Source organism: Pelodiscus sinensis, chromosome 11 (genome assembly GCF_049634645.1).
Source record: "Pelodiscus sinensis isolate JC-2024 chromosome 11, ASM4963464v1, whole genome shotgun sequence".
In the NCBI taxonomy this organism is placed as follows: domain Eukaryota; kingdom Metazoa; phylum Chordata; order Testudines; family Trionychidae; genus Pelodiscus; species Pelodiscus sinensis.
Genome location: NC_134721.1, coordinates 30,237,595 through 30,260,853, shown reverse-complemented (window position 1 = coordinate 30,260,853; position 23,259 = coordinate 30,237,595). Strand labels below are relative to the sequence as shown.

Genomic DNA, 23,259 nt, shown 5'->3' with positions numbered 1-23,259 from the left:
CCATGTGGAATTAGGAAATGTTTATTGGACAAATTTGATTTGAAGACTACCAAATCTCTATAAATATGTATGTTTTCTGTAATACAGATCGGCTACCACATTTAAAAAAATAATTGTTTTATACAGTGAGTATATACATTTATTTATGTTACAGCAAAACTAGCAACAATATTTAATTTGGACAGACATAGATACCATATTGGGTATTCCTTGGTTGCTTACAGTATTCGGGAAGGCAAAAGGTTAGGGACAGACCATCGTCAGCTGCCTGCAACAGTAGTACAGGAATGGCACGCTGATATTGCTCACTGAGATTATACCGTTTAAACATAAATACATTTTTTTCAGAGAATTTTCAGTGACAGGAAAATTAGCTCCTAAAAAGAACTAATCTCTCTATATACATAATTTTTTTTCCGGTGGGGTGACTGAGTGATGTCATTACATCACAGCTTCCACAGGCTGGGAGGCACAGGCATGGGCAGGTAAAGCCCAGCCCTGCCCAGGCCCCATCCCTGGAGCCATGCCCCACCCACTGCAAGCCTGGCCTTCTCTGGCGGCCACGTGGAGAGCCAGGGCTGATGTGCTGCAGCCTCAGCCTTCTCTGGCTGCCCGCAGGCAGAACCAGGCCTGGCAAGCCGCAGCCTCAGTCTTCCCTGACTGCCAGGGGCAGAGCTGGGCCTGGAGCGCTGTGGCCTTGGCCTTCCCCAGCTACAGAGGGCAAAGCCGGGCCTGCAGCGGCCACAGCCAGGGGGGCAAGGAAAAACTGGGGCTAGTGCAGCTGCAGCCCCTCCCCAGAAAGAGTCAGCGTTGCCTACCCCCAAAGAGAAGAGGGTTGGCGAATGTAGCTAGCAGACGGCGCAGTCCCTTAATTTTCTTTTATTAATAAAGTAGATACTTCTTCAATAGTTACTAAAATGGTGGGAGGTATCCTACGTTATATATGTTTATAGTAGACTCTAGAGTAAACTGCAATCACAGGCAGAGTGGGATAAGCTACAATAGACTAAGCGTTAGCAATGTAGGAGTGGTCTGGTCATGTTCCCCCATAACGCTGAATATTTCCATCACATAACTGTGGGATGGGATTAACAGTAGCAGGGTAGTACCACTGGACATAAACTAGATTTCCAAATTGCCTCTTCAGACTACATTATATCACTTTCCACAGTTTGTGTATGCATAATTAAGCAAAAAAGCCAGTGGATAGCAATGAGAAGGCGTTCAGCTTCATGGTCTTCTCCATCCTTCTGTGTAAAGGCTGCCTGTCAAAAGTGAGCTCTTGCTGCCTATACTGTGATAACACTGAACATTCATGTACTGGCTCAGATGCAGCACTGGGAAGATTTTTAAAGGGAACGGGGAGAAGATTTGGATTTTGACAAGACTATCTAACTGAAAATATACAGGAAAAAAAGCCCTATAGAAAAAGTTCTCTCTTTAAAATTAGTATTCATTCTCAAAGAAAACACACCACAAGGAAGAGTGGCTGTACACTGCTACTCATTTTAGTGTTACTAAACATTTAACGGGATAATGAAAGTTGTATCTGTGTATTTAGTTCCTTTCTTTAATTTACATTTGTCCAATTAAAGCTTTTGTAACTACCAAACACGTGTGTATATGTATATGGACAAAAACTTTAATTACATGGATTCTTTTCTAAAGAACAAAGAAAATGTGAGAACTAGTATTGCATTAAATAAAATTCATGAAGATCATACAGAAGGAAAAAGTTGTGTTAAGGTACTTAATTTTGCTTTTTCACCAAGTTCTGGTCTTAAAGGTTTTCTATCTTTAAGAAGTCATATTTATTACATTTTAAATCAGTCCTATCACGAGGCATAGCAATTTTACTTTCAAAGCCTCCAGGTCCAGACTTTCTGCTTCTTGAGTTAAACCAAATCACTCTGTATGTTACTGATTTACAAATGCCACTTTAGTATTTTATACATAGTTATTCAATTACGTACAGCTTTAAGTTTAACTTATGACCTATAATTGTTTATAATGTATTTGGATAAAGCAGGAGCCACCTTTATGCACAAAAGTTGGTATGTAAAAAACCAAAAACTGGCATTCTTAATGATGCCCATGCATTTTAGGCACTTAATTCCATTATGACTCAGTAGGATTCTGTCATCTAAATCAGGCTCACCTTAAAAAAAATGTCAGCCAAAACCTAGCACATTTAAAGAGTCTGAAGCCACAAACAGGGGAAATGAGCCTGATTTGGACAGTTTTGAAAAATAATATTCAGTTAATTGAGATTCCACTGTAATCTCATTAGATTACCACACAAATGCAGCTCTCTCACGTAACATCCGGACACCAAAGCGTTGCCATTCTCGCTGATATATCCATAGTTCCTGGGTTGTATCCAAGCAGGCCAAAACTGCACCCCCTTTCCATGCAATCAAGCGTGGATCCATATCCTACAATTAAGAACAAGGATTTTATAAAAACTCCAGACTTGATTTTCAAAGATGCTCAACATGGCAGCACCCATTTAATTAAATGACAGTTCATTCAGCACCTTTGAAAATCAGCCCAACAATTTCCCCCAAAGTTTGTGTGTGATAAACCTAAGTATTTCCCTCACGTTTATTTTATTAAGGAACTTTGAAGTCACTAATTTCATCATGTGTCAACTTTTTACTCTTTCTAGTAAAAATTATTTAAAAAGGGAATAATTTTTGGCTTTTTTTAAGTTTGGCTTTAAAAGTTTAGACGATTAATGCCAAATATTATTTACACTCAGTACTATGCATCCTCTTATATTTCTCACCCTTCCTTCTTTGTAACGCTAACTCAAGTTATTGACAAGGAGAAAGGATGAGTTATCTTTTTACCACATTCCTTATGTCCACTATAAGTGTCTTTTCCTAAAAGTAACTTTACTAGATGTTAGTTAAGTAGTACTTCTATAAGGCATGTAATGGAACTATGACAGCACTGAAACAATAAATTTTTAAACCTTTAGATTCCAAACAGTTAAATACAGTAGTTCATAATTCAGCTTCATTAACATCATACCTTAGGTCTTGTAATGACTTCTACATTTTCAACAACTCTTCTGAAAGAAGGAGGCATTTTATTGAGAATTCGGTGCTGAAGAAATTCTTGAGCTTTATGAAACATCAGACCTCCTCCCACTACTAGGATAGAACTATACATCTTCTTTTTGGTATCATCAGATGCTGGAATGATATGATATATACAAAAACTGAGTACAACCTAAATTTGGATTATAAAGAAGTGTGTAAAAATCAAATTAATTAGGACTACTGAAAGTTATTATAAAAGCAACCACTTACAGCATGAAGATAGTTAATGAAAATGGGCTTTCACGAAATACTAGAGATGAGAGACAGTATAACAACTTTATTTTCTAAACAACAAAGCTAAAGGAAACAACTCTAGTTTCTGTAAGGTAATGAAAGATGTTGGAAATTGGTATGAATCTGGACTGATTGACTGGGATCTAATTACAGGATTATGCAAATATAGTTCTTACCACAGCAATCAATACTATGAAGAATGGCTTTGTCAAGGCCTAGTGCTTTGCCTTCAAACTGAGATATAGCGGTTTTCCTGGACATGTGTGCTGCTAGGGGTTCTTCAGACTCATTTCCAGCTATTAGACAATCACTCTGAGATGATCCCAGTTCCACTTCTTGAGGATACATCCTCTCTGAAATGTCTGAGGACTGGCCACGCAAGTCTCCCTCATATCCACCAGGCTTGGACATGGACTTCCTATCAGCTGTAGCTTTCGCAGACTTAAAAAACAAAAAAAAGAAGGTAAATTAACTTTATTAATTAAAAAAATTCATTTCAAATCCTTGCAGATTGCTTTTGGCACAGGACCAATGCTCCAAAGACTCACTTAATAAATAATATAGCACTAATTTTACTTTTGCTTAACAAAAAGAACTTTTGAATGTTGCATTTTCACTCCATACAAGTATTATTCCAAGCCACAACTTTAAAAAAAAAAATTTCAAGTTCAACAAACATCTGAATGAGTATCATAGCATAAAGTCATAATATAGTTTCCACAAATATAGAAGTTTTATCTATGGGCTCGTTTACTCATAGTTAAAGCAATACAGCAATACAACCCCTTACTGTGGGCATAGTTATACTTGTATAAGAGGTGCTTATATTAGTGTAGGTAAGCCACCTTCTTCAGAGGCAGCAGCTAGATCGACAGGAGAATTCATCCATTGACCAAACACTATCTATCTGGGGCCTAATTAAACTAACAGCAGAATCCCTTCTGTTAGAATAGATAGCTGCAGGACTACAGTATAGACATTATGCCACCATAATGTAGACAAGCTATTATTCTCATTACATTTTCTAAACTCATATAGTTTGAATAGTACAAAACCTGTGTAGAGTTGCCGTAAAACAATACAAAATCCTATATATCTGCCTGTTATAAATCTGTAAATTTTTTATCCCATATAAGTTTAACAATAGTTACAGGACTTGTGTACATTTTTATTACCATTATTAAGTAATATTTATGAAGCGCTCCAAGTACTGTATAATTTCAATTATTTGTAATTCACTGTAAACAGGTTTTTAGTAAGTCATTGTGAAAAATAAATAAATGGGAGATTTCATTTACTACAAAAAATATTTGTTGAATGTTTCTACTACTCAAATCAAGAGTGACATTTAGCACATAATTACAAAACTAACCTTTTTTTATTATTATTACAAAGCATGTTAAAAGTATTGCCCTTCAGATGAAATGTAAAGTTAGAGATCCTGACTAGGTGAAGTCGATAAAAAATACCACGGCAATTTTTGCAAGACTGCGAGCTTCCATGTTCTGGCTAAATTCTAAGACGGGCAATTAAATTTTGGTCCATTTTGCTGCCTCCATAGTTTTTAGTGGACAACTTATTCTTTCCTGCCTAAAACCTGTTTCTGTAATTCTTTGGACATAGAACAGAAGCCATCTCTCAACTGCTTTTCAATGGTAATGAAACACAACATGGAGCAATTATCTTAACTTTGGGGTAAATGGTAGTTTTCTATGAAAACTAACAATGAACACACCTGCTCTTGTTTACTCTGGGTAGCTAACAAATAATGTTCATCATGAGGATCCTCTGGGTCACCTTGTGATCTGTGTTGCAAAGATGTCATTTTCTGCCCTACAATTCCAAACGTTGCTGGATAAAACAGAGCCATTGGAGCCTATGTAGTAAAAGATGGAAAAGTGTTAATACAATGTTCTGTATAAACAAATACTTTTCAAGTTTGATGTTTGTTAAACAAATATTCTTTTTTTAAAAAAAAAGCCTAATTTTATTGGATTTACAATTAAGAAGTATCTCATGCCTTAGAATCAACAGAATACTACTTTTTACAAATAACCTTTTAATAGGGAGAAGTATCTGAGTTTTGTTTTAAACTGAGTTGTAAACCATTATAAAAACACACACATGAACATATTTTATATATTTTAAATGTGACATCAGACTGTTATCAAGTGTTCATTAGCATAAGTGTGTTAGAAAAAGTCACAGTAGTGAGAGATGAAAAAACCTGATAGATCAGCATTCAAGTGTAGAATGTAGGTACCTAGATAGGAGGAGATGTCAGACATTTAATTGCTATTATACTTCATCTTAGCCACAACCCAGAGAGGTAATGAGGTGGTCACCAATGATATGGATACACCTATCTACAGCAAATTGATTTTAACAGCATTTTATAGGGAACATCCACTATAGGGAACATCCACTAAGCTATGATACAGAAAGAGGCAGCTTAGTAAAGCATTCCATGGAGTGGTGGGCAATGGGGCATATGCTGTGGGAGGATAGTGATAGACATGCAGCCTCCATATGTTATTGCCAGATGCTGGGAATGGGAGACAAGGGATGGATCACTTGATTACCTGTTCCATTCATTCCCTCTGAAGCACCGGGTATTGGGCCGTGTCAGAAGACAGAATAGTGGGCTAGATGGACCACTGGTCTGACCCAATATGGTTGTTCTTAAGTATTTATTATTGCACACACACATTTTGAATGTACCTGTAGTTTTTCATCTCCTAATCGGAACTGGTATAATAAGGCTGGAGAGTCTGGATGGCGAATCTGGAACTCATGGTCTTGCAGTCCAGAAATATCCTATTTTAACAGAATATACCAACAAAGATGTTCAATTCTGTACAGTCTTTTAAAAGTTTTTATCTCAAAGCTTTTTACTTGAATGCATCAAGACAAAAAATAATGAAACAACAAAATATTGAAGTTAATCGAAGAAATTTCAAAAGGTTTCTGCAGTCATCTCTGAAGAACAAGTAAACATCAACATACATTCATGTTTTAAGTACAGGCCAAACTGTAAAAAAAGCAATGTAGTGTGTGTTATGAGTCATTCCTCTAAATTATAAAGTGGCTACACCAACCCCTCTTCTTTTCAAAGGAAAATCTCTGCTGGTGTTTTTCATCCCAGGAAAAAGATGTGCAGTTGAAAGTGTTTTAAATATTTGTTGACTATTTAAATGTTAAAACGGCAAACACCTTTTGAGCTGTATAAGTATAAATATTTTGTATTTATATGCAGGCATTCATGTAATAACTGCCTGATATGCAGGAATAGTAAAATGTTTTATGCACAAACATAGTAAGGTAATTTGATGCTACAATTGGATAATAATGTTAGAAGGCTTTTATCTATATATTAATGAGGAATGAATAATTCATTACTAATAATTTGCAAGCAAATCCTCTCCCAAAAAAGAAAGATAATAATCATTCCAAAAACTGTCATGTAGAATCAACAACTTAAGCATAAGAATTTTTCCCCACCTGGTCTAAATGACAAAATGTCTCTTTTAAGTGCTGAAGGAGTAAGCAGTCCATTTTATTAGTTAACTGACAATCCTTGTAAGGAAATCCAGCTCGCTGCATAAGCCAGTAAAAACATCTTGATACATCAGACCCTCCATACGCAAGACACAACCTAAAACAAAGAGAAAGAGACAGATGAACATTATTCATATTGCCCAGATAACATGTATCAGCCTAAAAAGGAACATGTACGATATTGTGCTCATGATGTTCATGTCGTTTGCCTGGCCCATAGAGATTGCTCCTGCTCTCTTTACAGCAGTAAAAACACTCTAATATAGATAATATGGCATATGCGCCTGTTGTGAAAATCATAAGTATTAAACCAAAAAACAATCAGTTACATTCATAAGATGTTGTTCTTATGTATAAAAACAAGTAGTGTATGATAAAATATTTCTAAATGGAAATTCTGTGTAAGCTGTGCAGCTATTTTCTGAGCCCCGCACAGTGTCTTAGCTGACTGGCGGGGGGAGGGGCACCTCACTAAGCAGCAGCTTCAAATGGAGCTGTGTGCACTTGAAATGAAGGAGCTCTCGGAACAGGTAAGGAGGTCTCTTTCACTTGTTCTTGTATTGCATGGATCCTAAACACTCCCCAGAGAAACTGTATAAGCCTTAGTGAATGCATTTTACTCTCCCTTCCTGTGTCAGTAAATATTATATTAGTCATGCTCTCCTTTCAAATACTATTTCTAGTTGACTCATAGATTTGTTTAGCATTTTAAAGCTGAGCTATGTGTGGATAATATGCATTTTGGTGTGTTTACTAGTTATAGTTGTTAGAAAGGATGATGATACATGCACTCCAGTGTAGTGTTAATTTTCTTTATGTAATTTCATATTAAATATCATAAGTATTACTCCTCGTTAACTATCCCTTGTGTTAATATTTTCTTTCACCCTTATGGACTGTAGTATATATATATATAGTGCTTTTTTTGTTTAAAAAAAAAAAAAAAAAAAGGTGCCAGTACTCTTTAAGACCCAGCTGTCAGCCATTTTCAGTACAGAGGTGCTGATACTCTCTGTTCTTTCCAGGTAAGTTCTGACTGGAGGTGCCTGCATACTGGGTAGTACCATCACAAAAAAAGGAGAGACAGAGAGAGACAGAGAGTGTGTGTGTGTGTGTGTGTATAAACACACACGGTTTTTGTTTGAATTGATGGTGCACATGCACACACTACCTTAACATTGGTGTTGCACATAAAAAATTTTAACCCATCCAAAAGAAAATTCAACTCACTCAAAGGACAGAAAATATTAGAAGGAACACTGATACCTACCCCACCAGCATTAGCGATTTTTGTAATAATTTTGCTCAAAGAAAAATTACCGGGTGTTACGATGTGAAACGCCATCCTCTACACAGCAAACACTTGTCTTCTGATCCCCTACATCTACTATACATGCACTACTTAAGCCACTTCCAAAAGTAGCACAGACAGACTCCTGATGGACCACTATACCTAAAAAAAAAAAAAAAAAAAAGAGGAAGATTAAGTCTGGTTTTAAACCAAGCTCCAGACATTTAAATAAATAGATATTTTTTAAAATTTACTATACAAAAACTAAATAACACTGAGGTCCTAATGCTTAATTAAAAGTTTAAATTGTGCAAAAATAGTCACATTGCCAGGAAAAGTTTTCACCTTCCCACTGGTAAAGAGATCTTTTAAGCCTTTATCTTAGAAGAAATAACTTAAGGGTGAAGTAGAAATCTATATTGAAAGTTTCCTTGCTTTTATGGGTTTAGGGAAGTATCAAGACCTAATTGTAATGGGTATTAACAGGCTTCAATTACTAGTAGCAGGCTATGATACTTTGGGGTTCAACAAAGACCAGTAGGGAGTCATGTCACTGAATGCCCTGCAATTCTGAGTGTCTTAAGTACTATGCTGCTGTGGTTCACAGCCCTGCACCAACCCAGTTACTTTTTGCAGGGTGAGCCCAACATTTCCTGTGCGCCAAATTTCCCCACCCAGTTGTGCCTATTTCTCCTGGAACGCTCATAGAAGTTAAGTTTTCTACTTTAAAAAAGAAAGTAAACAGCAGCTCATTTAATTATTTTTGAGAAACTTATTTTAATCAAAGCACTGCACTGATTTCTAGTAAAACATTTGCTAACAAATACCCATAAGTTTAAGTGATATCAAATAGAAGGAATAAGGATAGAAATGGTTACAAACAAATGTAAAAAAAAAATAAAAATCAGGAACTTAAAATCTTTGCCTAAGCTGTTTTCTCACCTATACTCAGATCCCAGAGACTTCAGCCCTCTTAGCTGAAAGATCCAAAATTCTATGATTTCATAAACTCTGGTCCCTATAGTTTCTCAAGTGATAGATGCTCTCTGTCCTTGCTTATATCTTCCAAAATTCAGTTACCTTGCTTCAGAGACAAGAAGCCATGCTGGAGTCCAGCTTGCTGTGTCCATGAGAAAGCAGTTAATTTTTCTCATTGTGATAAATTAAAAAGCTATCTAACCCACTTGCTAGTTTGATGGCTATGTTTATCTTATATGTAAATGTACCTTCATTGTCCCTTCCGGACAATCTGACTAGTAAGACACACAAATATGTATTTCTTTATTAAAGGCTGACTAGGTTTATGCAGTGCTTGCTAAAGACATTAGAATATAATTTTAACACATGTGTAACTCTTGTAACCAGCATATAACCAGCATGCATATGATCCTAAATATGACACCTTTTAAGACACTGATTACGACAGAAATGAATTGGGTACACTGAATATGTTAAGGCCTGACACAGGCTAATGGGTCTCTGTCACCAAGGGAAGGCATTTTTCTCACGTTTGATTTTAATACAGTCATTTCCGTTAAAGTTTTGAATAAGTTATTTAAATGGATAAGCAAGATTTGATACCATGCTTTGACATTTCCCCTACAACCCACTTTCAACGTTCACAAACACTTGCTTCATGTATATACCAAAGACATGCACTTTCCTTTAAAGAGTACCAAAGAAAGATTCTCTTCAAATCCTGTTCTTCTAAACACTAAAGGAAGACAATTGCTCATTTTAGGCAAATAGTTTGTAGAACAATAAATAAAGAATAACTGAAATGTAAATCTTTTAAATAGATGACACTGGACATTTAGAAGTTACATTCAGTAATTAGTTTAGCTTAGCACCGAGTTAATGTTTAGGAATAGCACCCTCCAATGGAGATGCTGATAATATTTTAAAAGTCCAATCTTTCATACTTGTGCACCTTCCCATACTCTGTTTAATCTGGCAGATTTAGCCAAACAAAAATTAAAAATGGAGGCTTTAATTTTTTATACATTGTCATCAAACAGGCTTAAAGGAACAGGAAGAGAGTTTGGAGGAATTGAAACAATGTCTTTTTCAGCCTCTTGCATTTTGATACTTTTTCCTTTATTCACAGCAATGTGGACATATGTCTTTATAGTCAAAGAAATAAATTTTTAAACTTTTAATTTAAATTTTTAATGAGTATTTTCCTCATCAGTGTAATCCTAAGAGTAAGACTATCCAACCAAAAGCTGCAGGTATGAGTTAAGACACCTGCAAAGTGATGAAGGGGCCTAATTGTCTAGCTCACCTTAAAAAGCAGTAGCAAATTTTATTAATATATGTAAATAAAAGATGCTCTCTCTTCTGCTGGTGACTCTTCCCACCTACTTAAATCTTTCCAACAGAACATCTCTTCCTTTTGTCATATGAATTTTCTTTTGTCAGATATAGAAAAGGCTAAGCAAGTTCACACTACTGGTGTCCAGCAAGGAAGAGGAAACTGTCGCTATGAGAATGCTCAGGAATAATAGACAATAAAGGATATTAAACATAAAAGGCATACAAGGATATATATGATCTAATGCAGGTGCAGGGTTAAAATTCTCTTGCATTTTGAGAGCCCAACAATAGGGACTCCATGCTGGCCACCCTTCGTCTCCCTCCTTTTCTCGTTTTGGTGGGAAATCCTACAGACACGCGATCAAAGTCTGCCTGGTAACAACAGGATACTTAAGGGCTGCCTCTGGCTTTGCCCTGGGCGCTGCCCATCTTTGTAGCAGAGTGCAGGGTCATTTAGATGGGTACGTCATGGTCCACGCTTGTTAGGTTTGGGGTTGAGAGGGGCACACTCGCATGCGAGGAGTGACATTCATGGTCACTCCTTCCTGATCAGGACTTACTTGCACCCACAACGACGCAGGGAGAAGGGGCTCATAAGGTATTAGGCCAAACGGATCCAGACAGAACAGGATTCTGCTGTTCAATCCTGCTGCAATTCCAGACGAGTTAGACCAAGTCTGAAATCCAGTGCCAGGCGCTGCTGTGAGGTCCTCAAGCTGCGGGAGATGGTAATGTCCGCGTGACCCTCCTCCGGTCATCTGGGTCCTTACTCTGTGCTTACCCGAGTCGAAGTCAAGCTTGTTTATTTTGTTCCTGTTGTGGGTCCTATACAATTCCTGTTTATACTTACCTTGTTTACTGTTAATAAATCCTTGTTAGTTTACCTTTTCCATTGTCCTAGTCCTCGGGGAAGGCCTAATACCTCCTAACGACAGACGTGGGTTTGGGGACGGACCTGACAGCCAGCTTAGTTTAAAATCATTATTTTCCTGGCTAACACGGGGGTTCTGAAATTGTGGTTTGGGATCTCAAAATAGGTTGCAACCCCATTTTAATGGGGTCGCTAAGGGTAGTATTGGCCCTGGGCTCCAGAAAATTTCAAGCTCAAGTCCCACTGGCCAGGGCTATGGTTACATGCCTTGGCCTTCAGCTTGGCCTCTCCCTGCCAGGGGCACCAGGGCACAAGTGGGTTGGTCTTCAGTTCCCCCTCTTGGGGTCAGGTAGTAAAATTTGTTGTCAGAAGGGGGTCATTGCACAATGACATTTGAGAACTGCTGCTCTAATAGCTTGCAGTTAACATATTAAATGATTAAATAGGGTTAATTATTGTATAACTTATTTATTTCCACTTTTTAAGCTTCTCTTTTAATTTTTCAAACCCATTTAAGAGCTTTACATGTCTAACACAAAAGTGGACTTTCTGGCTACATTTCCCTATTTTCTTTTAAAAGATGGAATTTTCAAACTAGAGAAAAAACATAGAAGAGCAAACAATTCAACAATTCAAAATGCAATGTACTCTGTAAGTATTTTTTTTTAAATCTCCTGCTTTGAGTCTAAATATTTAGGCCATCCAAATACTACTTTGCTATGCTGCATCAGTAAAAAGGAGAACAGCAGCACTTTGCATTTATATAGATCCTATATTTCAAACCTTGAAGGATCTCAACATTCTTTGCACTGACATTTCAACCATCACTAGTCTTCAGATATCAGCTTGTTACCATGCAAGAAATCCCATTTCAAGGTCTGCTTTATGATTTACTTTGTGTAGGTTGGAGGGAGCATGCCTCACCTGAACTGATCTTTTGGCAAGTAAACAAAGAGCATGGATAACTTGCCATAATCATAGTTTATAACTTGCCATAATCATGGTAGTTAGCTCTGCCAAGGAGACAAGAGTTGCAATAGTGACTGGCAAGAGGCTAGGGTAACCACTCTCAGAATAAAAAGTACCACTCTCAGAATAAAAGGTAGCACTGGCTTAGAAATCAGATGCTTCTAAAAATACTTACACTATACAAACTAATATTAAATGATCACTCATTCACTTTTACCTGAAAAGCCCATCTTCATTAGGATCATATGTACCAGTTCTTTCACGTGTTGTTTATTATAGATGTCTGGAATTAGTAAAATGCACCTGTAATACTGAAGACAAAAGCAAATTAAGTGTATCTTTCAAATCAAATTACAGTTCAAAGCAATTCCTTTGTGTGTGCTAGAATGCTAGATGCCCCATGGTATGCTACTGATAGAATAGGGATGTAAAGACACTAAGAAGCTGAACTGGAAAAAGAGTACTGTGTGGAGAAAAACCCAAATCCATTTACTTTCACCATTTAAAAATTAAGTTCAATGTGTTATCAAATGTCTGTATTTTACAGGAGCTTACAAAATGTTTAAAGACATTTCATGCTATAGATGTTGCAGACACAAGAAAAGCCCCTTGTTCAATAAGGAAAATAAACAAGTTTAGCATGAGTGTGTTGTTGGTGATCTGTGATGTGTAGGAGGTCAGAGGAGATAATCTGGTGACCCCTTCCGACCTCAGACTATCTCCACACTGCATCACCCCACTTAAAAAATGAGGAGTACAGGATCTGTCGAAAAAGCTCCCTGCTGTCGGCATAACCGCGGCTACACAGCACTTTCACTTTAGAAATGGCGTGTGATCGGCACAGCGCTGGAACGTGAGTATGCCAATGAAGCCCAGGATATTTAAATCCCGGGCTCATTTGCACTTTCAAAGTGCTTTATCTGCATCCCTCTGCCGAGAGAGGGATGCAGTCTGGAGGTAGCCTCAATGACTCTAGATCTCAGTCCCTTAAAAACTCTATCCAACCTATGAACACGGAACAATGAAGTTGAATTTTCAAAGATGATCTAACTTAAAGTTTCAGTACTGAATGCTGCCCTCAGATAAGAGCACAAAACTCCAAGTAAAGTCCATGGGAGCTATGCATGTTGGGGGACAGAATTTACTGGAAGACTGAGAGGGAACACAGTCAGCGGCAGGAGTAACATAACTTAGGTGGCTCTTCAGTTGACACTCACTGTAACCCTCTGGACAATGCAAGACAAACTTAAATAAGAGTCTTCAGATGTGGGTATAGTACAAACTTACTCAGCTGAGTAGAAAGTCACTAGTAGAGCTCACCTTTAAATCTTTCAGTGGTATTTCTAAGTATTTCTGTATTACATGCGACCAGATAATTTCAAGATCTGCTAGTACTGCAGTAAGGGAGCCACCAGGTCCTGAGTGAAGGTTTAATTGTCCTCTTCGAATAGGCCAATGAATATTATAACAGTCTAAAGGATTAACATACAACGCCTGAAGATAAATAAGAAAGAAAGGTTGAACATTAACAATTTTCTCTGTTCATTAGCAGATACAATAGTTTGCACACACACAATGCACAACGTGGCCCTGATCCAGGGTTAAGGATCCTACAAAACTACTGCAATACAAATAATATTTTTAAAAAAGTAACCTTTTTGCAAATGGAAATTAAAGACCATTCTAAATACAGCAAGGAGAGCATAAATGGACAATCTAATAAAGAATAGGGGAAAAATGGGTATGTAGTTCAAGATCTGAAACTAGAAACCACCTGAATAAGCATACCACTAGAAATATACCCATGGAGAGTTGGATAACCTAATTCAAGCATTAAACTATATTAGAGAGAAAAACATTGCACAAAAACATTGTGAAGCATTTAAGTAATCAATGTATCAATTATGTATTATAATTATGTGCTGATTTGGTCATTGACTTCTTGTCTCTTATGTAAACTATATACAGTTTGACAGAATCAACGAAAAAATGCTAATTTGCACACTAGCTGAGGATCTGACCTATAGTTTTTATTAATAACTAACTTAAAAATGGCTGGTATTAATCACGAAATGGGGGGAGGGGAGCGGAAAAAAGGTAGAAAAAGGATTTTTAAAAGAACAGTTTATTCTAACAACAAATAAGCACTTTTTCCAGGTGAGGGAATTTTCATGTTCTACTAAATGGTCATGTAGTCTCTTCAGGAGGATTTCCCCCTCCTAGCTAGAGATTTCGTTATCATCTACTGTTTAGTATAATGACAAGTATCAGAGGGGTAACCATGTTAAGTCTATACGGTGCCACAGGACTTCTCGTTGTTTATACAGATTCAGACTAACAGATTTATTGGAGCATAAGCTTTCATGGGCAAAGACCCATTTTGACAGATGCATGTAGTAATATATGCCATCATGCGCCAGCAATGCCCCTCTGCCATATATGTTGGCCAAACTGGATAGTTTGCCCACAAAAGCTTATGCACCAATAAATCTGTCAGTCTATAAGGAGCCACAGGACTTCTCATTGTTTGTTTAGTATAACTTACCTTTTGATACATATTATATCAAACTGTGAATTTAAATATTTGCATAAATGGACAATACTAGCACCTTGTTTCAAAGGGAAAGTGAATTCCTACCTCTTCTCCTACCAGATACTCAGGATGAAGGGATGTATTTGTCCATTTGTTACCAGAGCTGTGATCTAGAATAGCCGGTCGCATCTGTCTGTTATATGATCGAGCCTGTAATGTAAATTAAGTCATGCATTACTAGGAAATAGTTTGCCAAGCCTCTTTTATGCACAAGTAGAAAAATATACTGAAGTCCCATTCTCAGGCTGCACTTTCTCTTCTGTATGGCCAACACACACCTGTTGCTTACTGCTGCATGAACTACTTTCATTTTACCCTTCAGAAGATATAAAATTGAACTGCTATATATAACAGAACAATTTAACAAACTATTATGAATGAGTTACCTGATCAGGTGACACCGGTATACGCCTTGCACCATTTGACATCTTTTTGGACCATATTGCTTGGTCCACCATTTTAAGGCCATTTTGTCTTTGCTCAGTACTTTCAGGTTTCTAAACAAAACAAAACAAAAATACAAATACATAGAGCATTTTATGCTCTCTTCAAATACTGAAGCTTACAGTGAAATATGTGCAATTCCTACAGCAATTAAATGAGAAGAGATTATGACAATTCAAGTACAATGAATGTACACCTTAAGCAAACTTCTGTTTCACAAGCCTAAGCACATAACTGGAGTCAAATGGAGTCTTTCCATTAACTTTAACAGATACTGGACTCGGTGGCCTATTAAATTCCACCAATATAAAATGACAAAAGTAACATGCTGTTCAGAAAATAAAATTTAAAAATATTTAAGATGCAAGATGCTAATTTGGTGAATTGATTTACATTAAATTCTTGAATTATAAATATTGTGTACATTTGAATTATTTAAACTTAATTCACTTGTTTAATCATATTGTTAGAAGAGATCATATTGACTAATAGCTTATAAATATTTCTGAAAGTTTGTGTGTGTGCGTGCGTGCGTTTGTTTGTTCCGAAAAATCTCCGAAACAGTAAGAGCTAGAAACACCAAATTTTGCACGGATACTACTGATTTCCTAACTTAAATAACTGGATTGGTTATATCTCAAAATCGGTTCCCCCAGTTCCGCTAGAGCCCCAATTGGGCCCACTGATAATTCCGAAAGATCTCGAAACGGTAAGAGCTAGAAACACCAAATTTTGAATGGACAGTATTGATTTCCTAACTTCAATAACTGGATTGGTTAGATCTCGAAATTGGTTCCCCCAGAGCCCCAATTGGGCCCACTGATAATTAGCTTTTAGTAGCACCTGATCATAGGCATGTGCTGAACTCTTCTGTTAAGCATGTCACATAAACTGAAACTATGAGATCCTAGAGGATAAAGCATGTGGGCACCTGCAGCACCATCAAGGGAAAGCCTATGGGGGAGACGCTGCAGTGGGGCAGAGAATCAGCAATCTCCCCTATACTAGGACACCAGGACAGAACCAAATGTGGCCGATGCTGGCTGGGGTCTAGCCTTGCTAACTGTGGCTGGGAGAAGCCTCCAGCTATCACAGCCCCTCAACATCTTCACGCACTCAGTCTCCAACTGAACCCCTTCTGGAAATTAAAGTTGCTTCCCTCCCTCCACATCCAAACGAGCCATCCCACCACTTGCCCTCCTTTGGGCTGCGTGCGTTCTCCTGGCAGGGCTGTGCGTGTGTTATCAGCAAGTACCACAGGCATTATGCACTTTACAGGATCAGCTCACAGTACAAAGAGGAGGTGGGTAGGAAGACATGGTTTTGAGCATCGTGGAGCCTGAGGAGGACACGATACACTCAGAACAGCCTATTCTCATTAGAACAGGTACATTCAGGTGCTGCATGTTCTGATCATCTAGATATCACTAACTGCACCTGGTCTGAAGGTCTTTCACTTTGTCTGATCAATGCAATAGGTCCAGCTGCAGATAGGAAGTCCATTCAGGTTTCCCCATGGAGCGTGCACTGAAGGCACTCAGGGAGTGGCTACTTGGGGAGCAGTGATTTGCTGCTGCAGCAGAGCCCAGGAGACATCCCTTCAGGGCTTCTGGCAAGGAGGCTGCAGGCATTGGTTTGCATAGAGTCTTTAAGAGAAGATGGGCTTTCCCGATATGTGGAGATTGAGAAAAGAGGCTCTATGGGATTTGTCATTTTGTAAGCACATCACTAACTACGTTAATTTCTTAAAGTAATATATCAGAGAAAAGTATTTCAGATAAAATACGCTATGTTAATGTCATTGACGTAGTTCATTCATCATACCTTTTACTATATTTTCCCCGAGCAACACTAGGTATTTCTGCTAGTATTAAATAAATTACAAACGTCACTTGGAATCACAAAATCATAGGGACTGGAAAGGACTTTGAGGGGTAATCTAGTCCAGTCTCCTGCACACTCAGCAGGACGAAGTATTATCAGACCAAGGGTTTTCAAACTCTGGGTCACCACCAGCTGGCTGTGAGATGCTTTGTTTACCTGCGTCTCCGCAGATACGGACGATCACAGACCTCATTGGCTGTGTATCACCATTCCTGGCCAATAGGTGATGATGCGGGAAGCTATGTTGGGACCAGGACCTGGGTATGCGACTGAGAGCTGCCTGCCTCAATGCTGGAGTCTGGGTTGCCGCCGCCGAGGCAACAGTGCCATCCCTGGGGCCAAGGATGTCACTTAGGGCATGTCTACAGTAGGAAATTATTTTAAAATAACTTATTTTGAAATAATAACTCCCAAAATAACTACTTTGAAATAGTATCAGAGGGGTAGCTGTGTTAGTCTGATTCTGCAAAAGCGGCAAGGAGTCCTGTGGCACCTTATAGACTAACTGAAGTGTAGGAGCATAAGCTTTCGTGGGCAAAGACCCACTTCGTCAGATGCATGCATCTGACTAAGTGGGTCTTTGCCCACGAAAGCTTATGCTCCTACACTTCAGTTAGTCTATAAGGTGCCACAGGACTCCTCGCCTATTTTGAAATAGCGTGTCCACACTACAGGGAATCCTTAAAATTAGTTTGAGGCAGGCTCCCTTAATATGGATGCGCTACCTCGACTTAGAGCCCCAGGAAACACTGGGAAGTAATTACTTTGAACGACTCTGGGGAGTAGTTATTTTGAAACAGCAGCAGTGGAGCATCCATACTACCATTATTTCAAAATAACTATTTTGAAATAAGCATTATTCTTGTGGAAAGCAGGAGTTATTATTTAAAAAAACAAAAAAAACAAAAACCCCCACCACCAAAAAAGAAAACACAGACTTGCTAATGTGGATGCTCTGCTTGTTATTTTGAAATAAGAGAGTTATTTCAAAATAACTCCCTAGTGTAGACCAGGACTTAGTTGGTTAACCAGTTGAGCATTAGGTTAACCTAACATTTAACCAATTAACTGATTAGTCGGGGGGTTGCGTGCCTAATTCCATGCCTAATGGCCATTCCCAAAACATGAACCTAATGTGCAATGGGAGAAAATAGGAAGATCAGTTAAAGAGTTGCACTTAGGGTACGTCTAGACTACATGTCTCTGTCGCCAGAGGCATGTAGATTAGACTACCAGACATAGTAAAATGAAGCATCGATTTAAATAATCACCGCTTCATTTTAATTTACATGGCTGCCGCGCTGAGCCGACAAACAGCTGATCAGCTGTTTGTCGGCTCAGCGCGATAGTCTGGACGCACAGGTGTCGACATCAAAGGTATTTGTCGACCACCCAGGTAAACCTCATCCCAGGAGGCTGTTTGTCGGCTCAGCGCGGCAGCCATGTAAATTTAAATGAAGCGGCAATTATTTAAATCGCCGCTTCATTTCACTATGTCTGGTAGCCTAATCTACATGCCTCTGGCGACAGAGGCATGTAGTCTAGACGTACCCTTAGAGTCTTTCATTTAGGGTGCGTCTAGACTGGCAAGATTTTGCGCAAAAACGTGCCAGCTGTCTACACTGGCCACTTGAATTTGCGCAAGAGCACTGACTTTGTAATGTACAAAATCAGTGCTTCTTGTGCAAATACTTTCATGCTCCCTCTCGGGAAAAAGCCCTCTTGCACAAGAATACTTGTGCAAGAGGGCCAGTGTAGACAGGGAAGAACTGTTTTGCGCAAAAAAGGCCCGATGGCTAAAATGGCGATCGGGGCTTTCTTGCGCAAAATCATGTCTAGACCGGCCACGGATGCTTTTACGCAAAAGCAAATCTTTTGTGCAAAGGCACTTGCCAATCTAGATGCGCTTGTGCGGAAATACTTTTAATGGAAAAACTTTTCCGTTAAAAGTATTTCCGCAAAATCATGCCAGTCTAGACGCAGACTTAATGTGTTAAGTACAAGTAGAGGTCTGCAAATAACATAAACCATGCAATCCTGGTAAGCTCAGTAGAGTACAAACAGTAACCTTGATTACCATGACTACCAGTACTAACAAGTTCAATTAAATGCCTATTTCATGTTATGCTTTCTTTGTTGTTTAGTCACAATTTTTATGGATTTTTTCTTTCACTTTGCTGATTCAGTTTCAAACAATCATACTATGGTGTTTCTTCAGAAGGTGTGTTTGAGTTTAACATTAGGGAAAATGTCAAGCCTGTAATTCACAACCAAAAATAAATGAAAACAAAATTGGAAATAGTCAATTTTAGATGGCACTTACATTGAGTCCATCTCTTAAGAGCCAACTGTCTTTGTATACAGGCTGTCCTTGATATTTCTGTCTTCTTGCTATGATGTGAGGAGTACTAACAGGAAGTGTATCGGTGGCTCTCCCAATTCTAAGAGTTGTTGATCCAGGATGTATCACAACAATGAAGTTGCTTTGTATTTGCTGGAAATATACAGTAGCATATTATACACGTCAATAAAAGCAGTCAATTTCTGCTGATAATTGCCAAATATCTTCCTGAATTTAAAGTCACTTCTCCTTGAGATACCACCCTCTACAAAAAAAATGCTAATAAATGTACAAAATAAATAAGGTTCTAGTAAATTCACAGCCATGAAAAACATGTCAAGGACAGTGAAATCTGGTCTTTTGTGTACTTACCTTATATAATGCAGATTTCACAGGAGACACAAGCTTTTCTCAAACTTGGGGTCCCAACCCAAGACGGAATTGCAAGGTTACTGTAGGGGAGTTGTGGTATTTCCATCCTTACTTCCACACTGCCTTTAGAGCTGGGTGGCCAGACAGTGATGTTGCTGGCCTAGGCTCTGCAGGCAGTTGGAATGTGAATGGCTAACTGGTTCTTAGGAGCAGCCCCCTGCCCATAACCTGACACGGGTGGAGGATGGTTCTGGTCCTGCTGGGCCCCCAAGCAGGTTCCCCAGCACACCCCACATGGCTGGGGCCAGGACAGCCAGCCCCTATGGCTGGCAACTGGGGCCAGAAGTCGGCAGCAAGCCCCACGAAAGGCTAGAGGTGAGAGCCCTGTGGGCTGGGAACTCTCCTGAGCAACCACACAAGCACACAGCTTACAGGGAACACCCTGCGAGGCAGGTGGAATGAGCTATATGAAAGGAGAGGGGGCTGGAGAAGGAACTTGCCTCCGAAAGGGAGAGGAGGCTGATGAGTTAAGGAGAGCAGGCTAAGGGAAGTGGGGGGAACCTGCCTTCCCAAGTGAAAAGGAGCTGGGGTAAACAAAAGGAAAGTGAGCCACTTGCAGTGGTTCCTGTAAGCTGTACACTTGAGTGGCAGCTCAGGAGACATTGAAATGCCACCCAGCTGATCAGAAGAGCACCCACAGCCAGGTGGTTGTTTCTACTGGTGGTAAACATTCGCACCTGCCTTGGTGCACAGACAAAATTTACTCTGCACATGGATGGGGAAAAAAATCCAGCACAGATGGAAAACGGTAGGGGGAGCATCGGTGACTTGCACCCGACAGAGAGGGGGTGAGGAGTCCTGTCTCTGTGCCCGTAACTCAACTGTACTCCACACGTGGAGGGGGAAAGTCAGGCACGGACGGAAACGGCTGGCGGGACCATTGGTGACTTGCACCCCTGACGGGGCGGGGGCAGAGGAACTAACGAGGCGAGTGGGATAAGGGAGAGGGCAACTGCACCCCGGGCGGGGCGGGGGGAGGAGGGGCCCCGAGCGGGCTGCGGGGGAGCTGCGACGGGTCGGGCGGTGTCACCCTCCCGCCGGGCCTCACCTCCTGCAGGGACTCGGGCACGGCGGCGGGGACGATGGGCCGCTTGGCTCCGCGCTGCTCCCGCTCCTTGTCCCGCTCCCGGTCTTTGCCGTTCTCGGCGTCGCCTTTCTCCGCCTGGGTCATGGCCGCCGCCTCGGGACCCCGTCACGTGCCCGCCGGCCGCGCGACCCCAAACCCTGAGATGCGCGCGGGCCCTGCCAGTCCACCGGCCGACCGGCAGCGCGCCCGGCGTGCGCAGCCTCCAGCCCCTCCCCGCGTTCGTAGGATTGGGCAGGGCAGGCCTGTCGCTGTGCTCTAGCTGCAGCTTAGGCTGCGGCGCACATACAGCGCGGGCGGGGCTCAGTCTGCTCCTAGGAACCTGCTGCCCCCTTCTTTTCTAGAGCTGTCACAATTGCAGCACCGCTGGTTAAGCCTTCACCTCCCTCCCTCGGGCCCCCCCGCGTCATAATTTTGCCAGGTTTGACTGTTCTGAGAACATCGCCAGTGAAAAGGGAGATGCAGAAGTGGCCACTGCCACATCCCTATCCACCACCTGTCCGAGCCTGGCAGCATTGACCTCTAAGTGTCTATGAAGGGCTTACAGTCATAGTTCTGAACCCCAGGAAGGGCTGGTTTTGCCATACAACTATCGCTTCATAAACAATGAATTTATACTCTTCTAACGTTCTGTTCTTACAATAATTAAACTGCCTCAGGCTCTTAGAAAAAAGTTGAAATCAGCAAACAATGGCACAATATTACATAAAGCATTTGATCTGATTTGACGTGTACTTCAATGTGTCTTAACTGTAAGCACATTAGTCCCTTTGAAGTCAACAGAAACACTCACATGTTGAACCAGGGAAAATTAACAGGATGGTCGATATACTCAGAGAATAAAGGTGAAAGAGGTGAAATTGGAAGAACAAAATTTAAAAATAAAGTAGGAGTTCTTTTTCCTCAGTATCTTCTTGCCTGTTTTGACTGTCAAGAATAAACTTTTTCATGTTTGAACAGCACTAAATACAATGGAGCTCCCACCCGAGTAGCATTTTAAAATGGGAATGTCAAAATGCACTACTGTAGCAGGGTTCACCGGACCAGTTTGTGCCCTGTATATTCCCACCTGCCCACTGACTAGCCCTGTAGACAAGCCTTCAGTAAAACTCTAGGGCTGTGTCTAGACTGCATCCCTTTTCTGTAAAAGGGATGCAAATTAGACACATCACAATTGCAAATGAAGTGGGGATTTAAATCCCCCCCGCTTCATTTGCATAAACATGGCTGCCACTTTTTTCTGGCTCGGAGCTTTGCCGGAAAAAAGCGCCAGTCTAGACTCGGATATTTAGGAAAATAAAGCCTTTTCCGAAAGATCCCTTATTCCTCTTAAAAAAATGCTTTTGCGGAAAAGGAATGCAGTCTCGACACAGCCAAGATGTTGAGCCCATCATAGGCATTTGAACAGTGTTTCTTAAACTGTGTTCCGTGGCACACCAGTGTGCCATGAGGCAGTCAGAGGTGTGCCACGGAGAAAAACAGAATTCAAAATGACCACCCTTAAAGGGGCAGGCAAAATTTTCTCTCTCAATAACTTTCCCCCCAACCCTTTTTTCCCCCCTCAATAACTCCCCCCCCCTCCAACAAAAATCCTTGGTGTTCCTCATTAAAAAAAATATATTGTTTGGTGTTCCTTAGTCTGAAAGTTTAAGAAACACTGCATTAGAAGATGCTCTTAGAGGATGAATACTCTGGCCTGGCCAGTTACTAGGCATGAACAGGTGGCTTTTTTGACATGTGAAAAGGAAATTGTATAAAAAGTTGCATGATAAAAGGCCTCAAAAACAGTAAAAGGTTGGAAAAAAAAAAGGGTAACATTTTTAAAATTACATAATGAATTTTGCAGAACCATAAGAAATTGAAAAGAAAATGCTATCAACTTCTATTACGATAGAATATTATATAGGAAATATGACAAGAAATGCCCCTTCATAAAGTTTGCTCCTTGTGTGATCTTGTATACCAAATGTTAAAAAGTGTAGTCTGAAAAGATTTTTTCTTGGTCATGGAAGTACTTATATTATCAACAGAATTGTTTTAATGGTTCTTATTAACCAAAGATGAAACGAGTCAATGGTTTGCAAAGCCAAATATATTTACTTATTACTTTGTCACTACAATAAAATATTCACAAG

General features: G+C 39.8%; 1 protein-coding gene across 1 annotated transcript; it reads right to left on the bottom strand.

Moving 5' to 3' along the window:
• Positions 1-5: 5 nt before the first annotated feature.
• ACTR8 (actin related protein 8) lies at positions 6-21,349 on the bottom strand. The gene is made up of 13 exons (XM_014576842.2): positions 21,089-21,349; positions 19,591-19,761; positions 15,326-15,436; positions 14,985-15,089; positions 13,667-13,840; positions 12,564-12,657; positions 8,220-8,352; positions 6,843-6,996; positions 6,063-6,158; positions 5,077-5,217; positions 3,518-3,782; positions 3,037-3,200; positions 6-2,435 (listed from the first exon to the last, which is right to left on the bottom strand). Exons 1-13 carry the CDS (start codon positions 21,209-21,211, stop codon positions 2,292-2,294), a joined length of 1,875 nt encoding a protein of 624 aa, XP_014432328.2. The 5' UTR covers positions 21,212-21,349; the 3' UTR covers positions 6-2,291.
• Between the last annotated feature and the right edge of the window lie 1,910 nt (positions 21,350-23,259).